Source organism: Syngnathus leptorhynchus, chromosome 10 (assembly GCF_054491065.1).
Source record: "Syngnathus leptorhynchus isolate UIUO chromosome 10, UIUO_Slep, whole genome shotgun sequence".
Lineage (NCBI taxonomy): Eukaryota > Metazoa > Chordata > Actinopteri > Syngnathiformes > Syngnathidae > Syngnathus > Syngnathus leptorhynchus.
The window spans coordinates 4,272,888-4,294,219 of NC_141204.1; the positions used below are offsets into that span (position 1 = coordinate 4,272,888).

Genomic DNA, 21,332 nt, shown 5'->3' on the forward strand with positions numbered 1-21,332 from the left:
CGACGTGGCCAACTGGGAAACATCCGTTCTCGGTATCAGTATCGGGCCAATGCCAGCCTTATTTTAAGGTATCGGGTACTCACAGAGGCTGTCGATACAATACTTTAACGAATATATTGAGTGTAAAATATGTCTAAGGGCATCCTCAATCCCATTTTAAACTCTGAACTTGCTCTGTGTGAAGAGTAGGCAAAGTATGCAACCATTCCCAGCAAGGTTGCAGTGTCATGCTCGATAAAAAAAAAAAATAAAATAAAAAAAAAGCCAAAAGACGGATGCTCTCTTGAAAGTTTCACACGGACGTGCAGCTCATTGGCTCCACAAAGAGTGACAGGAACATCCATCACCACAAATCAAAGGAAGGTGTGTCCGCTGCTCCCGCTTTTGCTACTTGGAAATGCCAACTGGAGTTGTTTGCTCTGGAAACCATGGTGACGTACACACACGCACACACACACTTCACTTCAGCCTGTGTAAGGATTATGTAAGAGTTTGTGCATGCATGTCTGCAGCTCCTGCAGAAAGCATGCTTTTTTTTTTATATTGGTCATTTTATTAACTCGTGATTTAACGAGATTCTCTCATATATGGTGAAAAACATAATACAAAGCAATAAATTCATGGTTGTGCAGTATATATATATATTTTTTTTTACTTTACTTTGCATCTACGTGGGACTGTTAATTACTCCCCCTCCCCCTTCCATCCCAAATGAAACATCACAAAACTCACAAAAATTGTTTTGTTTCTTAACTGATGTTGTATATAAAACTACTTTTTAGTTTACAGTCAGTACAGTAAATAAGTGAGCGACAGCATGTCATGGCAGTCAAGCGAGCGAAACAACTACACTTCCCAGCATGCTCTGCGGTGACGTCACCTGTTCTTTCCCAGCGCTCGTTCCCGCCTCCTCCGGCTCGCTGGCTGGCTGGCTGTCGCCCGGGGGATGTGTGGATGTGTGGATGTGGGGTCACTGTGTGTTTACGTTGGAAAGCTCACAACAAAGGAGAGCCTGTCATTCAAACCCGAGCCTCCACTCACCCTCACTGGATATTCTCCTCCACGGTAGCCACACTCCTCAACGACCCTCCTTCAAGCTTCATTTGGACAATTTTCACCTTTATTCATGAAGAGAGAATTATTACCTTTTTTTTTTACCTCGCATCTTCTTCACGTGCCGGTGAGCTAGCCTGCTAAGTTGGCATTGGCGGTGGTGGCAGTGGTGCTCAAAGCCAGCCGGTAGCAGAACAAGCCAGAGACGCTGGAAATAAAGCCGTCATTGAACCCACGGTGAGTCCTTCACACGCTCGCCACTCTCCGCTTAGCGTCCTTAAGCAGGTTTAGGCTCCTTTAGAAGCTAACAGTCGTCCGAGTACCACAGGGCTAGCTTTTTTTTTTTTTTTTTTTGTGGTGGTCCCAGCTGTGAGTTACGACTGAGGGGGGCAATGGAGGGGGACTCTTTGTGTTCATTTCCTGCATGATTATTTGTGTCAATGCTAATAAGTTTGATTTATGTATCGCCTTTGTATGTCCTCCCAGCTTGTGTTATATTCCATCACCTCCTCTTTCCAGTATGCATGCTGACCTGTCACCAGCAGCCCAGGCTGCACAGGCAGCAAACATTGCCTGATAAGGAAGACAGCAAGAAGGAAAGCTGTGTGTGTGTGCTGTCTAAAAAAAGTTGTCTAAAAAGCCTAATGCATGAAGTTTAAAATGATCACAGGCAAAAAATGTACAGAAACTGGTTCAGAAAGGATTCAGGTAAATCCGAATACACTAGAAAGTTTCATGTGAGCTTGTCAGCCATCACATCATCTTGAGTGTATTGTGTCAAGTGTCAATCTTCAAAGTGCCTCTCAGTCACACACTAATAGTTATGCAGTTTTCAAATCTCACCATCACTTGAATTTGATACCTTAATGACCTCCAGTCACTTAGCCTGGACTATCTCGAGATCTTCCCCATCCTCCAGTCTGTCTTTCTTTCCCATCTGTTGTAGCCCCCCCCGCCCCCCTCGGAGGGCCTTATTGCATGGGTAGAATCAGGACATTCAGCAGGCTCCTACTGTGGAATTGAAGATGGCCGGATAAAAGCGGAATTCCTAATTCACCCCCGGGAGACATATGAAATGATTGGCACTTTCAAACCGTAATGGCAGACTTCCCGTGGTTCACGGCATTGCTTCTTTATTGATTGTTGTGCATCCTCTCATATTGTTGCATTTCCGGGTCTTTTGTTGGGCAGAATTAGTTGAGTTTCTGAGTGTGCTAAAAGTCCTCCCATATGCAATTCAGCTGTCTATTATTTCCAGAGTGTAGTAGAGGACGTTTAACAATGTACTCCTCTTCCTCCGTTCCCGACGTCAGCGTCTCAATTTCAGCCAAGTAACCTGAGTTGATGGTGTCAAAAGGGAAGCGGGCAGATACTCAGATGTCTTAATGGAGACTCAAACACACAGTCTCAGCGGGATGTTGTCTTATTGTTGTTTATGAAGGAATGGATGAAGGTCAGATTGGAATGTCGTATGCCGCTCTCGTGATACGACATGTCCGCAGTAGTTGGAAAAAAAATAAATCCGCACGAATTTAACAAATATGAGCCGCATCTGCGACAATGTTTTTTTCGCAACCTCACTCATTAATGTTGTTTTTAATTAAGAAACAACATATTGCTAACAGATGGTGGGTTTGTGTGAAGCGCCGGTGAGCAGCATGAAAGTTAGCGGAAGCAGATTACATCTATCCCGGAAAGTGGGTCAGACGTTTTGGTTGGCCTGATTTCAACATCAAAAAAAATAAATCAAGGGGGAGTTTTTTTCCCCCCCCCATCTTTGATTATTTGTGAGCAATATTAGACGCCTTTTGTATATGCAAAAGAAAAGAAAATGAGTTCAATACAGCTTGTTAAATTCTCCTACATTGCCAACAGGCACATAATAAAAAAAAAATTACATTTTCCAACACGTCTGAAAACATACTACAGTGATAAAATGGAAATTCCTCCACTTTACCTTTTGGAGTTTTTGGGTGCGTCACCCACAGCTATTCTACGCTATGAGATCATTCGCTTGAGTTGTGTTCCTCCGACTGCTCGACGCCGCTTTTTGCTCACGTTGGAAAATTCAACTACAATACAAACGTTTCTAATAATTCAGGCAAACTTGTTCAATTGTGGAAAAGATGGCAAATTGATCCCCTCATTAGAAAGAAGCGTGGTGGGAAACATTTTGAGTGGACAGACTGCCGTAAAGCGTCGTCGTTAAATCACTCGACATGTTGACGCACGCTGACCTCAACAACAACGACACACACTTATGTCGTTGCATCATGAGTCTTCTGTTTGTGTTTATCCCAGTGTGTTGTTTTTGTGTGGCTGCTTTGGAGCCTGTTGCTGTTTGTTGTCCTGTGGCCGGCTTGAATCTTTGATGAGGCACTAAGTGGAACGTTGGCCCCTTCTATCCCGCGTGTCATCGGCCCGCCCTCTCGCCGACGCTCTCAGGGAACGTCGCACGAGGCCGCCCGCATGCCTGCGCCTGAATAAATAAAGGCCTCTACTCAATTCCATGCCTCCGTCCCACCTTTGAGGACACAAATAAACTAGATGTGAGTATTTTCCAGATATTGCGTTTCCTCGGAATAGACGGCACATTGGATTCATTGAAAGTTCGTTTGATTCATTCAAATTAAAAAAGATCATTTTTCACCTCAGGAAAAATAATGGAGGGTTTGGTAATGAGGTTTGACCGATTATTCAGCCGGCCAGCCGATATTATCGCTTTATAAATTGAAAAAAAAAAAAATCATCCGATTTCTTTTCATTTTAATTATATTACTGAATAAGACAAAAATAATTAATTGTAAAATTACACTCCTTCCCCAAAATGTTTTTCTCTGTCATATCTGTAAAGCCGAAGTTTTTAAACATGGAACGCAAACTTATACTACTGTGGCCAATCAGCAATTTTGGCATATGAGCTTTTTTTTTTATTAGCCCAATTATGATTGAGCCCTGTGAAATCTGCCTAGCAACAAGGCGCCAGGACAAATACGACTCAAGAGTCCTCTTTCCAGAGTCCTCGGGAAGGTCAAGGCTGAACCTCGGAGACATTGAGTTGCCATTTTCTCTCTCAGGTTGCACATAGCAACTTCTAGTTCGTGTTAATGAGTCAATTTCCTTCTCGGCGGGTATTTGGCGCCAAAGCCTCCGACTCCCGTCCCCGTCTGCTTGTGGAGGTATTGAGTAAATAAAAGTCTGAAATCGATCAGACAGGTGCGGTCGGTCTTGGCCACGCAATACTCGGTGGTCCTCGCCTGCTTTCACATGTGTTTTCAACCCGCGTTTACATTCCACACCCTGTTCCAAACGTCCTCGCGCTGACCTCCGCCGCATATTTTGTGCCTCGCTGTTTAGAGCCGACGAGCATTGTTGTGGCAACGCTTGTTCAAAAAGTAAGTCAAGTACATCGGGGTGTGGCGGCGGGGGGGGGGAGAGTCCCGGGAAAGACAAGTTCAGTCCACTGCAGGAAACAAAAAGAGCATGAAAAACGTGTCTGGGAGTGGGCCGGGGTGATTGGGACTTCCTGTGTGCATGGTCACTTTAGCCCATCTGGCTCCAAGCATTTCCTGGACATAAGTATTGGGACATTTCTTGGCGTCTCTTTTTCTTCAATCTTTCTATTTTTCCACATTTATCTCACCTACTGCATTCAGCTCCCATTCCCGGATGTGCTTCGTCTGTCCGGTATTGATAATTCTGTCTTATCTGTCTGACCGCTGTGATTCTCGCTACATTAATTTCCCGCATTATGGCTTCATTGGCCATTTTCCGCTGTCCTCAGGTCTCCTCTCGGATTTTTATTGTCGTCTGTGTCTGGAAAGCATTAATGGGATGTTTCCCTCTTCGGTCAGAACTTTGACGTCTCTTGTCGGAAGAAGTGAAGGCGCCCTGTGAGTGCCACGTCCTTTTTTAAAAAAAATAAAAACAATACTGTGTCATCTTGAAATGGTTGGCTCCTATCGCCGTGGAATTAAACACTTCCTTATTACCCCGAGAAGGAAACACAACAGTGGGAATTATTATTTTATTTCACCCACCGCGTATAAATTATCAGACTATAAATTTCTTAATCTAATCAACAAGTGAACCGTGAGAAAGAAAAAAAAACACGTGTCTTGAGTCGATCAGCCGTGCTAGAAGCGTTTCCTTGAAGGCTTTAAAAGACTTTAATCAGCTTTCCAGAACAGCACACGGGCCAAAGTGGTTCATAGAATTCCAGACTTGGACAAAAGAAACTGTTGTAACACACATTTGATGAAGTGGATCAGCTGACTGGTACCACTTTAGCAGCTATGGAAATACGATTGCAGCCGGAGTGTTCTTTGAAAATCAATACAAACATGGCAGTCGATAACATGACTTGAGCATTTTTTTTTAAATTATTTTTAAATTTTTTAAATTTGTGCTGCTGTGGTTGGATTGCTTTAACAGTTTCGGGGCAGTTACAAATATTGCCGTAACTGCTATATTGCTAAAAATAGATCCTTAATTTCATGCTAGCATGTATGCTATACTTTCACAAACAATCAAAGCGTGCACATTTTCGTTGACCGTGCATTTCTCGTTTTTTTTTTTTTTTTTTGGTGGTTGTGAGGTCATGTGTTTCTCTTCACGGAAAGCTAAGAATAGGATTGAAAATAGTCGATCAAATATAAAATACATATAATAAGCTAAAACTAGAGTGAAGCTCCAAAGTGTCGCCTTGGCGTGTATGAAGTGGCTTTTGTGGCTGTCATCAACTAGCTGATCTCACTCCTCTGTCTCTTTGTGTGTGTGTGTGTGTGTGTGTGTGTGTGTGTGTGTCTGTCACTAAGCAGCAAGCTGCGTGTCACAACAAGGTCAAGAGTGTGTGCACGCACAAGCACATGCCCACACAACTTGCACTCATATAATTAACGCTATTTTGTGCAGATTCCCAAACACCGTCTTCTTCTAAACCATCATCGTTTGAGCAGACTGAGGAACGAGACCAAGATGTTTTGAAGTGAATGATTGCTCACCTCCCTTCGCCGCATCACATGCAATTGATCCATTTATAATTGACACCGAATATAGATCTCATGCTCAACACCATGTTCGCACGCTGGGAGTCAAGGGAGTCGAGGCACGCTTCTTCGGTTTGCACGCAGGTGTTTATTAATTCATCTCGAATCTAACTTGTAAGTCAAGGCGCCGCTGCGTTTGGAGTGTGAAAGTGTAATTGTGTCAAAGTCACAGACTAATGCTATCAACTTCCCTTTTCTTTCAAAAACAAACCGGAGGGGCTCAGGGTGACCGTTTTGTCGCTTCTCTTCCAGGGGAGGACTGACGGACGGCTGAAGCATGAGAGGCTGGAGTTGAGGCTCAGCTGACCCCCCCCCTTCCTCCTCCTCCTCCTTCTCCTTTCCCACCCCTGTGTTCCACTTAGCTCAGCACCACCCCCCCAAAATCCCTGTCCCGCTTCCCCCGCCGCAGCCCACCCGGACGTCCATCCATCCATCAGCCGAGCCCGATGTACTCCCCCGAGCAGGAGAACATCTGCACCACTTCCATCAAAGTGCCAGTCAAGTATGGAGAGCTCATTGTGCTCGGGTAAGCAGCCCCCGATTACACCCAATCACGATAGTTCAATTCTCCAGATCGCCAGGGGTCCACACTGTAAAAAAAAAGCCTCCTAGAACTTTAGAACTGTAGAGGGAAAATTAATATACGCCGCAACATGCTATGACCAAATTTCGAACTCGTAACCACGCGACAACACATTGCGGTCCAAAGTGACAACAATGCAGCTGTTGTCATTAACGGCTGTGTGTTTCAACACCACGCAGGAAGTGAGCACACATGGAGCACGTTTTTCAGGACTCTCCAAACGAATCCGCCCAAACGACGCCGTGTCAGGAAGCATCCGTGTTTTTGTTGGTTAAGCGAGAACACGGCCAGAGGGTTCAGAAAACCAGGCCGGGGGCTTTCTGACTGAGTAATTGCGCTCAATGTTTGGGAAGTGCATCGCCATGGCGACAGAGCCAATTCATGCAAAACCCAAATATATATACATATACCTACAGATTATTACTGCACTGGTTAAACACTTTTCTATATTTTATTATTTTTAATTCATTTTTTATTTTTATTTTTTTGTCACACGCAATGCTACCACCCTTTTCGAAATGTCCGCCTGACCCAGAATCCAAAAAACCAACAGTGGCTTGAAAAAAAAAAACCCCCCCCCAAAAAAAACAGCCAAGCAAAGTGGAAAAGCTTTGAGAGGCTAAAGAAGCAGAGCCAGACGCCTTTTTACTGCTTTTTCCACTGAAGAAAATTTTCCACGGTAATCCGCGTGACAACACCGGTTTAGACCAGCAAAGTTTGAGTCAGCAACCAAACAAGCAAGTAAGCAAGGTGTGTACGTTGTGTGTTGTTAAATAACATACATGTTACAATGCTCTCGGTTGGCACGAGAAGGTCAGCGAACGAATCGGGAAGTGCGGCCGTGTTATTGTTGGCGCGTAGGTGCCACTTTGTTGCGTGCTGACGATGTTGATGATGACGAGGGTGTGGTGAAGCTTTTTTCCCTACTTCCAGCTGAGCATGTGGACTCGAGTCAAAACAAACCTCGGAGAAGCCGCTCAAAGGGACGATTCAGTCGCTTCAAAAGCCCAACTCTGCCTTTTTTTTTTTTCTTTTTTTCCCCTGAATGTGTGCTTCTTAAGATGATGTAAAGGCAAAGAAAAAAATGAAATAACAAAAGTGTGCTTGTATGTAGCCACAACAAAATGTGGCGGACTTGACACACACATGTTTTAAACACAAATGTCATTGTGTGTGTGTGTGTGCAGGTACAATGGCTCTTTACCCAACGGCGACCGAGGCCGACGCAAAAGCCGCTTCGCCCTGTGCAAACGGCCCAAAGCCAACGGAGTCAAACCCAGCACGGTTCACGTCGCCTGCTCCCCACAGGCCGCCAAGGTCACACATTAACACACACGTACACAAATCCAAAAGTGTGTGTGTGTGAGTGTGTGTCCGAGACTGAGTGCGGGTTTACTTAAGGTGAAACGAAAACGTTGAAATGGAACACTGGGAAATGTTTAGAAGAGAGAAAGCATTTATAAATGGATCATCACATCTGTGCCTAATATATAATATTTGGTGTGGACACACACACACAGAGGGTCGTTTCAAATGTCTGGAAGAGTGTTTGTCTTACGGGTGGTCTCAAAAACCTTTGGCTCGATTGTCCGGACCGCAAAGCCACGATATGAACTAGCTTGACCTTCCTTTTGTCTTCGCTACTGTCGGAGCCTTCACCGTCTTTTTGTCTTCTCTTCAGGCCATCAGCAACAAAGACCAGCACAGCATCTCGTACACGTTGTCCAGAGCCCAGACGGTGGTGGTGGAGTACACGCATGACGCCAATGTCGATATGTTCCAGGTAGTGGTCATGATTGTTTGTTTGTGCTACTTTGAAATGTTCTCTTTTATTCATGATGCCGAATGCAAGCCAATTAATAATTCATCCTCCTCCGGCGGAATGTTGTCAACATCGTTGCGAACGCCTTTTAACGTCACCTTGATGACAGCGTGAAACACTTATGAGTGTGATTCATTGTCGGGGTTATTATGGGATGTTGAGAACAGTACAGTCAATCTTGTTGTTGTTGTTGTTTTCAGTTTTTAGTCATTTCCCCCGTTTGACCTGAATGCACCTCGGCTAAATGCCTTAATAGAGCGAAAATGACGTAAAATGATGAAGGCGACTTTGATGTCTTTTTGTTGTTATCGTTCTCTCGCTCGCTCGGCCCAGAAAAAAAAAAAAAAAAAGTAGGTCGAGCGTCTTCTCTGCCGGAGCCGCCGCGCATGCAAGTTTAATTCCAAAACGTGTTTAATATTCACAGCGATGTCAGAGGTTAAGCTGCAGGGCAGCCGGCGGGAAAGCGGAAAAAATCTTTTTTTTTTTGTCTGAATGTGCAGTGAAGACTAACTTTCTCTTAAGATAACACGCAAGATTGAAATCATTGTGGACAAAAATGTTGGGACACGTGATTAAAATAAAACACATTTTCATTACAACAGCATAGTATCGGTACTTGGTATCGGGTGATGACTCGAATATTTAATACTTGGTTTGAAAGTAAAAGCAAAGTGAAGAAATAAAAATAATCCGTTGGACCCTGGTTCTTGTTTCTGCAGGTGGGTCGTTCCACAGAGAGCCCAATCGACTTTGTGGTGACGGACACGGTGGCGGGCAGCCAGAGCAACGGTGACACGCAAACTGTCCAGAGCACCATCTCACGCTTCGCCTGCCGCATCATGTGTCAGCGCACGCCGCCTTACACCGCCCGCATCTACGCGGCCGGCTTCGACTCGTCCAAGAACATCTTCCTCGGGGTGAGGAGCCGCGTCGCCGCCATCCGGACACCCAAAGTCGGCGAACGAGTGCAAATATTATTCTTTTGGATTCAGGAGAAGGCCGCTAAGTGGAAGACGTCCGACGGGCAGATGGACGGATTGACCACCAACGGCGTGCTGGTGATGCACCCCCGCCACGGTTTCAGCCAGGACTCACGACCCGGCGTGTGGCGGGAGATCTCCGTGTGCGGGAACGTCTTCACGTTGCGAGAGACGCGTTCAGCCCAGCAGCGGGGAAAGATGGTGAGCAAATGCAAGGCACCTAGCAAAACCCAACGGGCTCGACTAGAAGAAAGGTGTGTTTTTTGCCGTGCAGGTGGAGACGGAGTCTCAGGAGCTGGTGGACGGCTCGTTGATCGACCTGTGCGGCGCCACGCTGCTGTGGCGTACGGCCGAGGGCCTGTCGCGCACGCCCACCCTCAAGCACCTGGAGGCCCTGCGGCAGGAGATCAACGCGGCACGGCCCCAGTGCCCGGTGGGCTTCAACACGCTGGCTTTCCCCTCTATGCGGCGCAAGGACACGCCGGACGAGAAGCAGCCGTGGGCCTACCTGCGCTGCGGCCACGTGCACGGCTACCACGACTGGGGAAACCGCTGCGAGGAACGGGACGGGCGCCAGCGCGAGTGCCCCATGTGCCGCGCCAAGGGGCCCTACGTGCCCCTGTGGCTGGGCTGCGAGGCCGGATTCTACGTGGACGCCGCGCCGCCCACGCACGCCTTCGGCCCCTGCGGCCACGTCTGCTCGGAGAAGACGGCCGCCTTCTGGAGTCAGATCCCGCTGCCCCACGGCACGCACACCTTCCACGCCGCATGCCCCTTCTGCGCCCACCAGCTGAGCGGCGAGCGGGGCTTTGTCAGACTCATTTTCCAAGGACCCCTGGACTAGAGCATGCCGTCTGTGGACGTCTTTTTTTTTTTTTTTTTGTCCTTGTTGTCTCGCTCTCATTTTTAAGTGACCTTTTGGAGGATTCCTTTTTCAAGACAAATATTTCTATATTTTCCACCAAGAAAAAAAAAAACAGCTGGAGAGACTTTGTGATTGTGACAACAGTATTTATCCCAAACCAAAAGCTACAGTGCACCTTTTTGTTCTTGTGCTACAGGATGTCCCCCCCCCAAAAAAATATACGCACTCGTCGAATTGTCAGGATAAGCCAGAAATGCACTAGAACCTTCAAAGGTGAACTTAATATAACCTTATATCAACTTTTGAATCTCCATCCCGTCAATATTTCAGTACAGTGGTGCATTGAGACAATTGGTTGACTGAATCACATCTCAACGAAGGTTAGGTAAGGTCTTAAAGCAATTCATTGAATCTCAAAAATGTTTTGCAATGAATTTGATCATCAATTTGTTGTCACTTAATCATTGTAATTTTAACTCTGTGACAGTTTTACTTGGTGTTCGCCATTCACGTCACCAACTGTCATCATTTGATCGCGACACATACTGATTCGAGCAAATATAAACATTCAAGTGTGAGGTGCCTATACTTGAAAATCCAAAGCGATGAAACACCGCCATCTAAAGGGACGAGTTAGTCATTACAAGTAGTTAACAAACTGGAATTTTATGAACTCGCGCCATCTTGTGGTGTTTCTAAAAGAACAAAAATATTAAAACGATGATTATGTAGATTTTTTATTTGAGGGGACGCCCTGTAGACTGTACGTCTCTTGAGCTAATTTAAACCTTTCATTGTTGTTTATTTATGGCCCTCAAAGCATCACGTCGCTTTCAAATCTTTGTATTCTGCAGATTGTGCGTGTGTGTTCTGAGGGCTTTTCCGAGGTCTCTCATTCGTGTATATGTCGTATTTAAACATTTGTCCCGCATTCACCTCTCCAAGCTCTTGACAAAGCAATACCTTTTTTCTGAACCTCCTGAAGCAAAATAGGTCGTCTGAGTGGCGTCACCTTGAACCCTTTAAAGCAGAGCAGCCATGTAGCATCACACACACACAGCAGGACTTTAAATGGTTTTTGTGACCACTGTTATGAATGTCAGTGTTGTTTATTGGTTGGAAAACCATTACTGTATATTCATGAATGTACACGTTTTATCCAGAAGGGAGGGGATTTCTACGTCATGTTTTTTTTTTTTTTTAATACCTGACACTCGATGACGTCGGCGATAAAGGCCAGACTGACTCAGGTTTGATTGACATTTCTCCGCCGAGTCAAGCAACAGGGCGTCTTTGCGTGTACAATGACGTCACACACAACCCGAAGTATCCCGAACTCACCTCAGGGAGACGAAGATACAGTCGAAAACCTGTGGCACACATACACACGCCATTCCCGTTTTCATCACTGCACGGTTCCTTTGCCCAAACACGTCAGAAAGGGCTTTTCTTATGGTCCTGTCAATCATCCGGACATCTTGTGCTCATTGTCCTCATCTAAATGTGTTTTCTTTTTTTTTTTGTGAAGGTGAAAGAAAGCAGAATAATGTTTTTCTAATAACTTTAAACAATAAAGTAAAAAAAATAGTGTGTTGTAGGTGTTTTTCTTTGGGTGAACTCACAAAAAATAAAAACTTGTAGCGGTCACTTCTTCCGCGCATGCGCAGTAAAACTAATTGAAATTGAAACCCTAACCCGAAAATCTTTAATGGAGGATTAGCTTGAATGACGTCACGTCGGACAAACGTTGGAATGGCGGCAACGCATCATTTCGGAGGAAGACGACGTCCCATGAGCGAAATTCCAACACGGTTTCATGGCCAAACATAGTGTGGAACAACTCAAACGTTGGCTGACACGCAGAGGCCTCAAAGTCAGCGGGAAGAAAGCCGTTTTCGTCGAAAGGTAAGCTTAATTTTGCGATAGCTCTCTCGCTCCGGTGAGGTCCTGCTAGCCAACCTCATTTTGCTAACTTTCATGACACTTAATCAACAAACATAGTGTGAAACAACTTAAACGTTGTTCTAAATACCCACTTTCTTATTTTAAACCCCCATATACTAGATTTTATAACGTGAGCCACAGAGCCATAGTTCAGTGTATGATATTGCACTTTAATCAGACTTCAGTCACACTTCAATACTTATTGCTGCTTTCTGTCTCATTCTTTGTGTGGTTGTACGTGTGTGTTTGGCATCTTCTGATGATTAACAACACAAAGAAAACACTAAGATTGAAATAATAATTCACAATGTTGTGATAAGATGACAAACAGTACTTAAGGCCTTCAACTTCATTTCGGATTACTTCAGTTCTTGTTAATGAACATTTACTACCATATAGTATAGTACACTGTGATCATATAGTACACTGTTATATTCACATGAAGGTTGTGAGTTTGTCAGCCAGCAGGGGGCAGCGTCTCTTTGAAAACCAAAACAAAAAAACAGGTCACATGGTTGGGATGAAGCCTGACGGGTGGGTGTGGTCACATGACCAGTGTAGGCGTCATTGGCATGACAGTGGGCATGGTCTCAGTGGTCCAGGATCCGCAGATTTCCAGACACGATCTTGTTCTCCAGCATAGATCCTGCCGGGATGTCGATGCGATCCCCGTGGTTAGCGATGATGATCACCGTACCCTGCACAGATACAGGCTTGAAACCCTGACCTGATTTAGGAACCTTAACCTTGGCCCGAAACCAGTGAGGCACATTACCTTGAGCGAGACGTTCTTGCCAAAGGTGACATCCCCGGACACGGTCAGGTGGTCCAGCTCCAGCATGTCAGGGATGCTTTCGAAGCGGGTCAGGTACTCTTGGACCTGAATGTGACACATCACTTTGAGTGCTAAACTTGTCTTGTGGCTAAAATCCCAACCCCACTCTGCCATTTGTCGCGTGGCACCATAGTGAAGGAGCTCCCAAGCTTGACGTGCGGCGTGGTGGGAAACTCCCGGCGGGGGCTCATGGTTAGCGAGCCGGCGTCCAGACTGTACAGGTTGGACATGACTAGCAGGAGGTCCGAGGTGGTCTTGACGGGCAGGAAGCGGCTGCGGGGCACGTTGATGCCCAAGGCGTTGTCAAAGCACTTGATAGCCGCGCCCACCGCTGTCTCCAGCTGGATTACGTTCTGACCTCCGTCCAGCGTCTGTATAAGCGGGAAATTATTACAGGCATGTATGCAATGAGTGTGCTGTTGTGTCGAACCTTGTTGTTGACGATGATCTCCATGTCCATGGCCTTCTGCTCCTGCAGTCTCTTGATGGCAGCCAGCGAAATCCAAAGGTTGTTAGTGTTGAAGATCTTAAACTTGGACACCGACTTGAACTCGTCCACGTGGGCTTTGGGCACCTGAGCGATTTCCAGTAGGCGCAGTTTACCCTCGTACTCGATCAGCGTACCGCCCTGCGAGTCACACCAGAAATTTGAAAACTTCTTTTTGGTAAATGGCTTCTGACAAGTTCCATGACCTGGTAGCGCCACCTGAAGGCCATTTGACGCAACTTTGGCGGCACCCACCTTTACGTCAGCACGCGTCTTGTCCGTCACCTCCATGACAAACTCGCATCGCTTGCCATTGTGTCGCCCCACCAGATGGTTGAGGATGTGCAGGTCCACAGTAGCGCCCAGGTTGTCTATATTGGACACAAAGATGTATTCCTTGCCCTCAGCAATCAGCTGCTCCAGCAGGCCCGAGTTGTAGAAGCTGGCGTAGATGTCGCCGTGGCCCGGCGGGTACCAGCCCTCTGCGTTCTGACCCGTCGTGTTTAGGCTGGTTGGTATGGGCAGCAGTGACTCTTTGTTGATGCGAGGATACCTGAAGAGAAAGCAACAGAAACATCTCAGAGAACTTCAAAAGCGGATTTTACCGAGCGTTCTGATCAAAGCGAGATCAACGGATGCGTGTCCTGTCCAGGATTAATTCCGGCTCGATGCGCTGAAATGGTCGGACGCTTCGTTTCTTTGATGTCAGCCTTTGAATCACTTCCAAACTCATAAACTCCAAATTCCATTCGAATGATTTTTTTGCCCATACACAAAAAAAACAACATTCACCTGCTCTGGTTGAAGGTGTGTATCTTGACACGGTGATGTGTGTACTTCTGCAAGATCTTCTTGGTGTCTTCATCTGTGTTGAAGGAGTTCATGAGTACCAGAGGCACGTCCGTGTTGTACGTCTTATTCAGGTGCTGCATGGCAAAACAAAAAATACTATTGAATAATTATAGGAGTAATGCTTTCAATTTCATTTAGTGCCGAGTTTAATGTCCAAAATGGGACGGATAAAAGGGTGGAGTTTTTTTTTTTTTTTTTTTTTTTTAATACTTCAAAGCAAGACAAAAACATTTGCCAAACATTAACCAGATGGAGAAAACGCGACACACTTTCAGGGAGAAGACATGTTCTCGCTTCAGGATGTTTGACACACCCATACACTAATACGCACTGCAAACAATTTAAAAGTGTGACGTGTAATATTGACACACCGCAAAACATAACAAAGAAGGCGAGTCAAGCACTTTGAGACTTTGGTCAAGTAATTCTCAAACGTTTTACACTAAGCAGCATTTAAAAGAAAACATAGCTTTTAAAGTAACACCAACTTGACCAACAATAAAATAAAGCCGAATAAAAGGTCAGCAAAATCGAGGCGGAAGAGAGAGCTGTAATATTAAGCACAAATTAAAAAGTAACACTGCACATATTTATATGGAGGGGCGGGAAGTATCGACTACTCCGTAGTTTTCAATCTTTGCACATTTTTAGCAATATATAGTGCCACCTTGAGATACGACAGATGAAAAATGTACGTTACATTAAAAAAAGTACAAAGATGTACTGTACCAAAAATGATACAAACAAGCCTCATCCACGGTGGAGTGAAAGCACTTGCGGCGTTCCAAAAAAAGGTTGCGGGTATCTGAATGGTCTCTATTTTCTCTACAAACAGGTTGTTTGGGGACTGGAGGTAATGCAATCGGAGCTGAGCTAAGCAGAACTGGGGCGCAGTGATTGGGACACAAGAGAGCAGTGTACTGGTAGATGAGGGAAGGAAAGAGGAGGGCGGCGGTGTCCCGCAGGGCCCTTACGAAACACAACCTCACTCACTCGCATGTATGCAATACGCTGACCAAATATGAAGAGAATTACACAGGAGCTAAAGAAAAAGGTAGATTCTTCCATCCGGGCCCAAAGTGCCACATACAAGTGATTTATTGAATTTAATGGTTAGCACATGGCGTCCAATGTTCGCTGTACAAGCCACAGATCCTTCTTGGATCTCTGGACGCTGATAGTGCGCTTGAGTATTTCGTAACTAGATTTATTCTTTTTTATTTTTAAGGTCACCGTTTGCACTGTACTCGCATTGTTGGAAATTCAATACCTAGTTTTCAATGACTCCCACATATGTAAGAGGCCTCATTCCAAAGTGAAGATATCTGGTTTCTGGGTTTTTTTTCTGTTCAAGCTACCGTGACAGCACCATAGAGAAAAAAATTGTGAGGCGTAACTTGAACCGCTCAAGGACACGTCATCATAACAAACAAGCCAAGCGGAGACAGAGCTGACGTTACCGTGACATCACTTCCCGCCAAGCCCATCTGAAGTCACCGTTATAATCTCAGACGGGTTTATTTGGACACTGGCATTTGGCAAGCGTGATTTGTTGATTGTTACCTCGATCTGCTGCACGGTGAGATCCAGGAAGGTGTTCTCGTTGCGGACGCTGATCAGACTCTTGGGCCCCTTGCAGCCCATGCTGGTACCGAGACCCCCGTTCAGCTTGACCACCACCAGCTTGTTGAGGCTGTCGGCGACGCCTTGCGGAAGGCCTCGCGCCACGATCTTATCATACGGTTGGATCTGGACACACACAAACAAATGGCGTCACGAGTGACGGAGCACAAAAAGTGAAACATTTGAGGTCGTTGGCCACATTCAAATAGGAGCGGTGAAAATGAAATTTACGTGTTTGCAAACTTCCTGCTGGCAAACCGCAAGCGTGACGTTCTTCCTCCCTCAAAGAGGATGAGGCTCAAATGTTATTGTAGCTGACTCGCATAATAAATATTTGAACAGCTAGATGCAGTAATACGCGTTAGCGAAGCGTTTTACGAAGCAAACCGCGTAATTATCACCAGCGCGGTTCAGACGGGATTCCCACTTTCCTCAGATGATCACTTGGCGGCCTACAGACATTTAGCAGCCGGTTTGACAAATCAACAAGAATGTCGGCTTTGCTGATTTAACAGCCTTAACCTGGGTCTTGTTAGCGCGCATCACTGTCCTTTTTTGGAGTCCCTCTAATCTCCAACTCCAAAGTTGTTCTTGTTATTTATCTCGTGTCACATATGGTGGAAAGAAAAGAAGTGCTGAGAGCTTTTGAGAGGCGAAGCGAAGGGGAGGTGTGAGAATGGCGATGGAGAAAGACAGAGCAGGCTTTGTGTGTGTGTGTGTGTGTGTGTGTGTTTGTGGCAAGCCACTGAAGGCGTTTTGTAAAAGAGCAGCGACACAGAAGGTCCGCGCACTCCATCAACAATTTACCGTTATGCTGGTGAACCCCAATTTGGGTCGTCGGGCGTGAATCATTAACGCGCTTGCAATATGACTGCGGGCGATTCATGAATGAATGATTATGACAGCGATTCATAGATTTTGGCATCATTTTGTGTTTGGAGAAGCGGAACGCTTCAGCTGTGGAGAATTCGGAACCGAGGGGGCCATTGGGAATTTTGAAAGTCTCGAATGGCTGGTCCATATCTGGGCTGGTATCACTTAAATGCTTTGACCTGAAGTATTTTCATTTATTATAAATATTTTATATATATATATATATATAAATAAATTTAAAATTTGTAAATATAAAATAAAAATTTGTAAATAATACATTGTATTATATACATTTTATTTAAAATAAAATAATTTAAATTTAAGATGAATTAATTTTATTCAAAATCTAATTTAAATAATACAATATATTGTATTATATATTTGAGTTTTAGAAATTTTATTTTATTTTTTATAATTTTTTATTTTATTTGTTTAAAAAAAGATAAACAATCTACACATCATGTTGCTTATCATGCTCCGGAGAAGTCCAATGGTTATGAATGCATTTGGGAGGGAAGTCGACTTTAATAACCTCTTTATGTGTGTTCAGTAACGAAGACTCCAAAGTTCGATCCCGACATGAAATATTTCGAGATTGCTTGCTTTGTGCGTTATCAGTGTGTGTTTTGTGACCCATTTGAGCACATGAGTCACAGGAGGTCAACTCACAGAGTCCTCGGGCGGTCGCCGTATCTTGATCCATTCCACCGATGGACCCTTAACCTGGAGGAATCTGTGGAATAGATTCCTGAAGCCCTCAAAGTCTTTCTTGCATGCCTGAAACACACAAAATGTCTTTTTTGGTACATTTTAGGAGGATATCAGTGTAGCCTGGGTTGTTAGTGGAAAATACGAATGCACAGCTTTTGCGCAACTTGACAAGTACCTTCGCTAGAGGTAATAAATTCCTTTTTAGGCCTTTGGACCCACACACACAAGATTACTATTGGCTGTACTTTTGAAGATTGAAGATAAATTTGCTGGCTCAGCACAAACTTTGTTTAGAAGCTCATAAAGTCTGTGTGCGCACCAAAGAAGGAGGATCTCATCTCCGGATTTATATTGCTTTTTAAAGAACGCCGGTGCATCATATTCAAGAGTATTGTTTCTGCCGTGCCGCTGGAAATCAGAACAACAGAGCGGAATCATAGAGGTAAAAGCCTCTCGAAGACCTCGCACACGTCGTCCCCTGGGTGGCCCCGCCCTCGACACACACACGCATTAAGTTAGCCTCATTGGCACCGCAACACAGTATGTGTCACTCGTGTGTTTTCCCGGCGACCCCCTCCGCCCTCCAAAATGGCAACCAGATGCTCGATGACAACGAAAGATGGAGACGTTACCTCTCGCTCCGCGCCCGCCGTGGTGTCCAGTAGCTTCTCCATCTCGCTGTGTATGGAGGTCTCCAGCTGCTGCCGCATCATTTCCTGGAAGTGAGACATCTCTCCGTTGAGCATTCCTTTTCTCAGACCTGCATAGGCAGAAGAGTTTAAGAGTCCAAGTCAGCTGATCACATTTAAAGGGAATTGGACGAGTCAGACGTGTATCGTTGTAACAATAACATTGAAGAGAGGCGAAGGCCGTTAGCAAAAAAAAATAATAAAATAAAACGACACTGGAATGTAAATATCGACTTGGTGTTCTCTCAGCGTCAGTTGCACTTAAATCTGATTTTTAAAGTTAGCATATTAATGAAGCTAATGCTTTGCAGTTCAGATTCAGGCTAGGTGCTCATTAGCCACATTCGCTACATTAATCATGTACAGGAAAAATATGCCTCAAAAGATTTGTATTTAGTCAAACATTTGCTGACAAAATGTAACTCAGATGTCGGATCCAGTTTGAAAAAAAAAAAAAGAGAAAAAACGTACATCTGGAAACAAGACGTTAAATAACACTTTTTGGCAGAAACATTCTTGTGTTGTGATGAAGTTGTGGAAGGAGAGCATAGATTGGGGAAGAATGACTCACGAGTCTCAATAATGACACATTTTATGCACGTGAGAACACACTTGGAAGGAAGATCATCATCATTACGCTCAACAATATGAACACGTTAACTCGGACGGACATGATAGAAAGTGGAGTTACGCAACTTAACCTTGTAAAAGCTAGCAATGATCTATCTAGTACAAGTCACGGGAATGTATTGTGAAATGCCAGGACAAGGATGTGAAGATGTCCACTTGAGTGGACATCCTGTCCATCCTGTTATGATGATAGCAATTGTCACCATGTCTCGTCAATATCCCGCTCCAAATCTCCTTTGGCTGCACAAAAACTTTGTGGCCCATTTCCAAGCTACAGCAGCTGCTTGCTGATCCAAGACTTGGATCTAACATGATTGTGGAGTCGTGGAAAACAAGATATGATAATATCACTTTTAAAGAAAGGAGGAGTTGGTAGCTGTTTTTTTGTTTGTTTTACGAGCGTACTGTTTCAAGGAGTATTTTTGCTTACAGAAGCAAATTCCGACAAAAAAAAAAAAAGGAAAGAAGAAACAAAACGTTCGCAGGGTAAAAGTGACAAGTAGGATGTCGTGATATCCGGCTGTGGAGCATGAGGTGGGGAAATGAGACACTTGGACTTTTTTAACTTTGATTAAAAGTACAGACTTAAATTCTGTGCTTCAATTTGGCTGGATATCTGCGTGAAAGTGGCAAACTAATTTTTGATTCTTTTGGGGAAGTGTGGCAATTTGTTTCTTCTCTGGGTTTTGGTCTTGAATTTATTATTATTTATTATGAAATATGGAATGTAGTCATTAATTTAGCAATTTAGAAATTAATTGAAATATGTTTATTACGCCACATTGCGGCATCCCTCACTAAAATTTGCTGTTGACCACTGGAATTGTTTTATAACTAAACATCCTGCATCGTGTAAATGGAATTTTTCTTCAATTGGGGATCGTCAGAGAGGTAAACATAATACTTGAATCCACAAAATAAATCTAGTTTACATATTTGAAGTAGAAAGACTACATGCATACGACTTCTTACCTTCCACAAAAAGAGCCATGTTCAAATCAGTCAGGAAACAAGACGTCGAAAACAAATAAACCCTGATAATAATTGCCAGTTAATCCCAAAATTTCATCCCACGGAGCAGGAAAGTTGAGTGCCGACTGCAGTGAGCGGTCCAATCACCAGTGGAGCTCCAGATCATAGAACCATCCCATCAAAGTTATTAGGCACATTCGCACTTATCTTCCCAAATGAAAGGTGGTCTCCTAAAAACGTCGGTTTATCCCTTGCCTCCTCTTTTCCAGCCCTACATAAACCACGTCACAAGTTCTGGCTGTGACAGTGTGACTACTGACCTCAACCCAGGGTTTTCCTCCTTCCTTCTCCTCCTCCTCCTCCCCTTCAAAGACAACTCCCCTACTTGGGATTTTACGACCACATTACTGCGACGAGTTCTCCTCGCCTTTGTTTTTTTTTTTTTTGGACATCGCCGAACACATGCATCTACGTCAATTATTAAACCACCGGAAAGAACACTCCCATCCGCCGAATGTTGGTAACGGAACTTTACAAACGCACAAGTGTGAACGCAGACCGAAGGCGATGCGCACAGAGGACGTGTCCGTAAGACGGAGGCGCTATGAACGCACCACGGAGAAGAGGAACCACTGAGGGCTAAAGAAAGAAATGAGAAAAAGGGAGAAAAACACCTAATGGGTAAAGATAGCCAGGCAGTTAGGTGGTTAGCAAAAGAGACATTGTCTGCAAAACCGGGAGTGTAAGTATTACCGTTTGGCCGCAGGATGCCGGCGATCGATAGGGTCGGCCCGGTCCAGCGGTTCGAAAGGGACCACCGCAAGCAACTCCCCGCAGTGGACACACGCGCACGCACACACTACACGCACGCGCAGGTATTTATTTCTTCTCGGTGCCGTGTACAGGCCAACACACCAGGCTGGCTTTCTGGCTGTGTAAAAAATGCGAGTGGAATGTGAATGGGGAAAAAAAAAGCAAGAAATATTTGATGATTCGCCCTCTAGACATTCCAAACAGGAACGAATTGGAACCTGTCAACGCCAGGCAAAGCCAATCAGAGCTCGGTGTTCTCGTGACATCACCGCCAAGCCCCAATGAGTTTGCGCGACGCATTTCCGGTTTAAAAAAAAAGACATTTTGGCATGAGTGCCGTTTTATTTTCCGGAAATGGCATTCTTATATTCAACTGACTAATAAAGTAAAAATGATAATTTTGATAATAGTGGATTACCTTTGTATAGGTCTTATCCCACTAAGTGACCAAGGATGCTTAGCGATTGTCGTCATAATTTATCATTCATGTCCTGTTTTGCAATTTCCAAATATTATTAGCACACAATCAGCCCCGAAACATTCCTTTTTTTT

General features: G+C 44.7%; 3 protein-coding genes across 6 annotated transcripts in view; 2 read left to right on the forward strand and 1 right to left on the reverse strand.

The window, feature by feature from the left end:
* The first annotated feature begins 954 nt into the window (after positions 1 to 954).
* Positions 955 to 11,885, forward strand: peli1b (pellino E3 ubiquitin protein ligase 1b). 3 transcript variants are annotated; one of them, XM_085922558.1, is made up of 8 exons: positions 955 to 1,290; positions 5,968 to 6,185; positions 6,354 to 6,627; positions 7,872 to 8,001; positions 8,366 to 8,467; positions 9,226 to 9,423; positions 9,499 to 9,687; positions 9,761 to 11,885. In XM_085922558.1, exons 3-8 carry the CDS (start codon positions 6,548 to 6,550, stop codon positions 10,328 to 10,330), a joined length of 1,269 nt encoding a protein of 422 aa, XP_085778684.1. In that variant the 5' UTR covers positions 955 to 1,290; positions 5,968 to 6,185; positions 6,354 to 6,547; the 3' UTR covers positions 10,331 to 11,885. The 3 variants fall into 3 exon arrangements, with proteins under 3 accessions (XP_085778684.1, XP_085778683.1, XP_085778682.1); XM_085922557.1 differs by lacking the exon at positions 5,968 to 6,185; XM_085922556.1 differs by lacking the exon at positions 955 to 1,290 and having other exon boundaries at positions 4,597 to 6,185.
* Positions 11,886 to 12,035: 150 nt separating this feature from the next.
* The window catches only part of wdpcp (WD repeat containing planar cell polarity effector), a 51,473-nt gene continuing 42,176 nt past the window's right edge, over positions 12,036 to 21,332 (forward strand). Inside the window, exon 1 of the transcript XR_015067344.1 lies at positions 12,036 to 12,256. The gene's annotated coding sequence lies outside the window, so the exon portion shown is untranslated. The remainder of the gene's footprint in view (positions 12,257 to 21,332) is intronic.
* Positions 12,445 to 20,960, reverse strand: ugp2b (UDP-glucose pyrophosphorylase 2b). Of its 2 annotated transcripts, none has more exons than XM_085921368.1 (10): positions 20,721 to 20,960; positions 18,309 to 18,436; positions 17,635 to 17,742; positions 16,033 to 16,218; positions 14,410 to 14,543; positions 13,873 to 14,170; positions 13,561 to 13,758; positions 13,259 to 13,501; positions 13,071 to 13,175; positions 12,445 to 12,993 (listed from the first exon to the last, which is right to left on the reverse strand). In XM_085921368.1, the coding sequence occupies exons 2-10, from the start codon at positions 18,420 to 18,422 to the stop codon at positions 12,886 to 12,888; spliced, it is 1,494 nt and encodes a 497-aa protein (XP_085777494.1). In that variant the 5' UTR covers positions 18,423 to 18,436; positions 20,721 to 20,960; the 3' UTR covers positions 12,445 to 12,885. The 2 variants fall into 2 exon arrangements, with proteins under 2 accessions (XP_085777494.1, XP_085777493.1); XM_085921367.1 differs by lacking the exon at positions 20,721 to 20,960 and adding an exon at positions 19,968 to 20,609.

Excerpts from the sequence above, each read along its gene's own strand:
- peli1b (XM_085922558.1), top strand. The coding sequence starts at position 6,548 with ATGTACTCCCCCGAGCAGGAGAACATCTGCACCACTTCCATCAAAGTG. Across the intron at positions 6,628-7,871 it reads GGAGAGCTCATTGTGCTCGG|GTACAATGGCTCTTTACCCA; the intron begins GTAAGCAGCCCC and ends GTGTGTGTGCAG. Across the intron at positions 8,002-8,365 it reads GCTCCCCACAGGCCGCCAAG|GCCATCAGCAACAAAGACCA; the intron begins GTCACACATTAA and ends TCTTCTCTTCAG.
- ugp2b (XM_085921367.1), bottom strand. Across the intron at positions 14,544-16,032 it reads TCACCGTGCAGCAGATCGAG|CACCTGAATAAGACGTACAA; the intron begins GTAACAATCAAC and ends TTTGCCATGCAG. Across the intron at positions 14,171-14,409 it reads CACACCTTCAACCAGAGCAG|GTATCCTCGCATCAACAAAG; the intron begins GTGAATGTTGTT and ends CTTTCTCTTCAG.